We start from the raw sequence: 6,000 nt of genomic DNA, 5'->3' as shown, positions 1-6,000 counted from the left end.
CCTTTCACCCTGCTAAGAGATCCCCTTGTAGGAGCAACAGGAAAAGAAGAACATTTCAGATAGGTATAAGAGGCTCATACCACACAGTCATTATCACACCAGCTTGCATTATAATAATCACTAAAAAAATTACAAGGGTTAATCTGTCAGATTATGTTTCTATAAACAGTGATTTTACTATGTGAAAACAATCCATTTATAAAAGTATCTTCAACAAAATGTAAGGCATCCCAAAGTTCTTTGCAACCAATGACATATTTTATAAATTGTAGTCATTGGCTGCTGAGTTACCTACGTTACAGCAATGTGTGCTCAGAAAGGTCCCACAATGGAACCAAGTCAGACAAAAATAGATGCTAAAGATAATTTCACCTATATACTGGCTTAATGCTCCTTCATAGAAGGAAATCTGCAACATTAAATCTATTTCGATAAAAGGAACAACTTACAGCCCTGCTGCAATTTTCTAGAATCATTTAAAGTGACGAAGGTTATTTGGATAACCTCTCATTTTTGTTGCCACTTGATGTTTCTCCTGAAATAACAGAGCAGAATACTGTTGGAGATAACAATTAGAATACAAGAGAACATTAGAACAACAATATTGCTGGAATAGACAGAACTAATACAAATGCTATTATGTATATTTACCTGAAAGTAAGTATCAAGATTCATGGACTGCACAGAAATGTCTATTGTACATTATATTACATTATGCATTTTTAACTGCAGAATACTCAGTGTAATAGATCAACCAAAAAAAAAAAATCAAACTTTGGGTCTTTTTTCCTTGTTAATATAATGGTACAGTAGGCATGTCAGTAAAGATTTACCTTTCTCATTGCCAGGAGTATATGTTGAGGAACATCTGGTATGATGGTCGTGAGCAGAAACTTCACCACAAACACTATATGCTAAAACAAAAAAAAATATAATTTCCTCTTGGTGACATAGCATATGTTTGCACAGCACTTTTAATGCAGAAATTGATACAAGGAAGCAGATAGGTCAGGGTGGCAAAAACACTTGGTCAGAGAGAAATGGACTTGAAGGATTTTATTGGAGAGGTGGTGAAGGGGAAGTGCAGGGAATATCAGAGCACAATGTACCCGATTCAGTGAGACAAGGCATTTGACTTCCAGTGAAACAAGAAGCTAGCACTGAATATTGGGTAGTTTATTTCATACATCTTTGGTTCTAAGTTCAGCTCAACTATTGGCGGCTTCTTGGAAATAAAAACACCACACCATGATCCCCACCCCTGCCAAAGAAAATATGGCATTCTTATGAAGTCAAGTTGGAAAATGTATCCAGAATTTTAAGGTACAAGATCAGTTCAGGCAATATCACATTTCACATTGTCTGCCTTTGAACCGCATACTCACAGCCAGGACAAAACTCTCCACATGGTATCCGTGTTCAGAGAACTCTGGTCCCAGTATTAAATGTCTTGAATGATGGGCAAAAGCACCCACTTGCTCCAAATCTTTCAAAGGAATCTTAGTGAAAAGAAAACGCATGGGGTGCACAAAGAATCTCTTGCGAGTTTTCTTTGAAACCAGAATTTACAACAATGGATTCATATGGAGTGGGATCTGCCTACAGATCTCACATCACTGATCTCGACCATTAAGAACCCAAAGTCAGTGTTATGCTCCAGGACAAAGTTCAAAAACAATAGTGGCAGCATGTCCACAGCCTCAGGTTACAAGTGGAAATGTAGAAACATTTTGAAGCACAAGTTATATAACAAAGCTATTCTTTTATTAAAAAGCTTATGTACTGAGCTGAATTTTTTTCCTCCATCTACTTTATACCCTCTCAAATCCAAGCCAAATTAGCATAGAGTAACTGAGAGAAAAAAGGTCCATCTCTGCCTCCAAGCAAAACATTTGATGAGATCTGTCCAGATCAAAGCCCCATACTCGTCCTTTGTTCTTACTTTCAAGAGGAATCAAAAAACTTATGCAGTAATCAAAGGGAGATTCATTGATAGTATTATTGTACCTCAATAACAATTAGGATGATGAGTTGTTCATGAAAGGGTCGCTCCCTTGCGAATTCAGTGTTGAAAGCAATCACACAGGCGTTGGTCACCACTGCTACTCCATTTATTAGCTCCAATATAGTCAACCATTGACCTGAGGAAACAATAGTAATTTTTCATTAACCTAAATATATACACTTTTGCAAATAAACCATTAGTGACAAGGACAGTCTACAAACATCTACAGAGGAATATGGAGTCATATTAAATAGGTAACTTATTTCCCAAGTGGCCATTTGTGCATCACCAAGTATTAAGCAGCTTTGTTAAAAACTTTTGATACTTCATGATTATCCAAAATTCTTGCCATCTATCTCAATTTACCAACACAACTGGATTTCTTCAAACGTTTTATTTTAGGAATCCAGGGGTTGACAAGGCCACTTGGACTGGAACTTTCCAGTTGTTTATGCCAACAGGATCTTTTGGTCCAGACAAAGACACCACCCCCCAGTTGCCAGTTTCCTGTGGCGTGGAGTTGAGTTGAGTTAATGGGAAATGCCACTGACTGTGACGGAACCGAAAATCCTGCCACCTCTGGCCAACAGTGCGCCACCTCCGGCTGTGGGAAAGATGCTGCAGGGAGGCGAGAGTATCCCACCCTTGGTGCTGCATTCATATATTTGAGCAAGGACACATCCAGAATGGGATAATGGTCTTGTTAATGCCCAGATTTAAACAGACCAATAAACTATTCAGTGAACGGCTCACAATTGCCATCGTTAATGAGCAGTTATTATTTTTTGTCTGTTATCTGCAGTAAAATTAATTTTTATAAGCAACTTTCACATCATCAGTATGTTCCAAATGATAGTCCATTTACTCATATGGACCTTTGGAGGGTGGTGGAGGCAGGGAGGTTCACTTCCTTTAAAAAGTACTTGGCATGCCATAACATTGGCATGCAATAACATTCAAGGCTATGGGCCAAGTGCTGGCAAGTGGAATTTGGTCAGGACCTTTCACGTTGGTGCAGACCCATTGGGCCAAAGGGCCTCTTCTGCACTGCAGTATTTGTGATTCTGTGATCCATATGCAGCAAATTAATTTGTAGTTAATTGGTTGTTAGCTCGGCACCCAAAGAACGACATCCCTCTAAAGTGGCAGATGATTACTATTTGTTGGGGGAAAAAAAAGCTTTAATACTATAGAACTCCTTCTCTTGGCCCTTGAAGTGCATCAAGTTCTTGAAGTGGGACTAAAAACAGAATTTGATCGAGGTGGAATTGGTATGGAATCACAGTGACAATAAATCAATAATTATCTTAATAAATAAGATTGTTCACCAAGAGGTATGGTAAGCAAGCAATGCCAGAAAACCCACATTGAGGCCAATAATCTTTTATGGGTGAGATTTTCTTCAGCCCTTCCCACTGGTTCCCAGTGGGTTCCCCAGCAGCAAGATGAGCAACCCATGCTACCCAAACTCTGCTAGGACTGGAAGATCCCCCCCCACTGGCTCATTGGAAAACCCACCGAGAGAGGGCAGAAAATCCCAGCCAAGGTCTAGAAAGGTTGACTCCTTAATATTGTATTATCCAAACGCTTTCTTATATACCATTGTATGTTCTTAGTGTAAATCTGATCAAAAAAATGCAGAATCTGGCTTCAAGTAATACTGCACTCATTAGAAATATGAAGTTTAGCCTAATCAACCTAGATTACTTACATGGTTATAATAATGCAATGAATTTTACAGGTTACCCACCAATGCAAAACAAGTGGACCTATAAATGAAGGCATGCGTACCTGTAGTGGTTGAGACATGAGGTGCATCTCCTTCTAGTTGTCAAATTGAAGGCTTTAAGTGGGCCACATGGTGGCACAATGGTTAGCACTGCTGTTTTACAGCATCAGGAACCTGGGTTCAGTTCCGGCACTGGGCAATTATGGAGTTTGCACGTTCTCCTTGTGTCTGCCTGGGTTTCCTCCAGGTGATCCAGTTTCCTCCCGCAGTCCAAAAATGTGCAGGTTAGGTGGATTGGCCATGCTAAATTGCCCCTTAGAGTCAGTCCCAAGATGTGTAGGTTAGGGGATTAGCCATGGTAAATGTGTGGGGTTACACGAATAGGGTGAGGGAAAGGACTCAGTCAGTGCAGACTCAAATGGGCCAAATGCCAAACCTTATGCACTGTAGGGATTCTATGATTTTAATTAATGCCAGCTGCTGGTCCATTAAATGGGGGCGCATCTTTATTTAACTCAAGTTAAGGTGCATCTTAGGTACGCAGTGCCAATTAAAGGTCTTCCTCTATTAGTTTGCTTTTGCTCCCAATTGACCAGCAGCTCCAAGAGGCACAACTTCCTGCTACACGTCCTCCCTTGTGTCTGTGTGGGTTTCATCCAGGTGCTCCAGTTTCCTCCCACAGTCTGAAAGATGTGCTTGTTAGGTGCATTGGCCATGCTAAATCCTCTCAGTGTACCCAAACAGACAATGTGGCGACTAGGAAACTTCACTACAGTGTTAAAGTAAGTCTACTTGTGACACTAAAATAAAGAGAGACTGACCTCGCGCTAACTAAAGGGCCATTTCCCAAAAATTAAAATGATTGAGTTGGCTAAGCAAAGGGTGGCCTGCCCCGAGATTTATGCTGGGCTGTGAGAACCCCAATCAATGGAAAATCCAGCTCCATATTATTTTTTCTTCTGTCAAGAGGATGATGCATATTAGAACAATGCCTATTGGTAACCCATTACTTCATGCACGTCTGAATTATGTGTCAATTTATCATTAGGATAAACAAATGCCAGATATACAATATCTTACCAATGTCTTGAGCCATGAAAGCAATAGGACGTTTGTACATCCATAACAGTCGCTTAGCATCAACACGTATGTCACATAAAATGGTTATGAAGAAAAGAAGGGGTGCCAGAGGAAACGAGATAGAAAAAAGCTGGAAGCAAAAATTAGGTTGGTGAATTTAGTTAATTGATTACCCATATTTAAATTAACATTTTTACATAAACACATTCTATCATGCTTAAGGACACAATTTCTCCAAACTGAAAGTAATACCTCGAGAGACAGGATGGAGGCAAGAGGGAGGGTGGCAGTACATACAAGATGCAAGTTGGCCTCTCAGTAACTTGACCATTATGGTCTATTATTTAAATTCTCACTGCGGTAAGCTAACAAATCAAGATACCATTTTGAACCAACAAACCAAGAAGCTGTTCTCCATATTTTATAAAACCACGTATTCATTATGATCAACTGTACAATTAGGAGTCGATTGGCCAAATACTGTAACCTGATTAAGATATAATTGAAATTTAATAATGTAAATACTTGATTAAGAAAGACATTTGATCAAAGCCCAGTCTAAGGCCAGAATTTGAGCCCTTCACAGTGGGGGATTTTCTAGTCCTGCCAATGTGAACGGAGATTTCAATGGCGAGGAAATCTGAGCAGGGGTTGCTGGAAAATTCCAGTTCAAGTTTTCTGAGTACATTGTCTCTTCAGGAACCACATCAAATCAGATTGTGTGCACTGGTTGAGCATCATTCAGATCTTGATCGCATTTAAGATAAGATCGAACTATAGACAAGTGTGATAGGAAAGATACTGAAATATAGAATTGTTCCTTTCAATGAACAACAGAGATAATTGAAATAATTCAATAAAAACCTCACTAAATTGATAAATTACAACAGACTTGTTCAAAGGCGAGATCATGGTAAATTAGGGGTTAGGAGGGTCTTAAGTGACATCTTCTAGTTATAATAACTGAAGCTGTAAGGTGTGTTTTTTATTCACTTACGGGATGTGGGCATTGCTGGCTAGGCCAGCATTTATTCTCTATCCCTAATTGCCCTTGACCCTAGTGGTTTGCTAGGCCATTCAAAAGCCACACTGTTGTGGTTCTGGAGTCACTTGTAGGCCAGACCAAATAAGGATGGCAGATTTCCTTCTCTAAAAAAAGGGCATTAATGAATGAGATGGGTTTTCA

At 39.5% G+C, this 6,000-nt stretch overlaps 1 protein-coding gene across 1 annotated transcript in view; it reads right to left on the bottom strand.

Annotated features, from left to right (window-relative positions):
• Positions 1–472: 472 nt before the first annotated feature.
• Positions 473–6,000, bottom strand: part of LOC145349304 (anoctamin-7-like) — a 57,060-nt gene continuing 51,532 nt past the window's right edge. Inside the window, exons 17-20 of the mRNA XM_080197805.1 lie at positions 4,815–4,944; positions 2,008–2,141; positions 834–914; positions 473–535 (exon numbers count right to left, since the gene is read on the bottom strand). Coding sequence (XP_080053931.1) covers positions 473–535; positions 834–914; positions 2,008–2,141; positions 4,815–4,944 — 408 coding nt within the window. The remainder of the gene's footprint in view (positions 536–833; positions 915–2,007; positions 2,142–4,814; positions 4,945–6,000) is intronic.

Source organism: Carcharhinus amblyrhynchos, chromosome 10, assembly GCF_965287045.1.
Source record: "Carcharhinus amblyrhynchos chromosome 10, sCarAmb.v2.hapA, whole genome shotgun sequence".
Classification (NCBI taxonomy): domain Eukaryota; kingdom Metazoa; phylum Chordata; class Chondrichthyes; order Carcharhiniformes; family Carcharhinidae; genus Carcharhinus; species Carcharhinus amblyrhynchos.
Note: the sequence above shows the minus strand (reverse complement) of the source record. Positions and strands in the feature narration are given on the sequence as shown.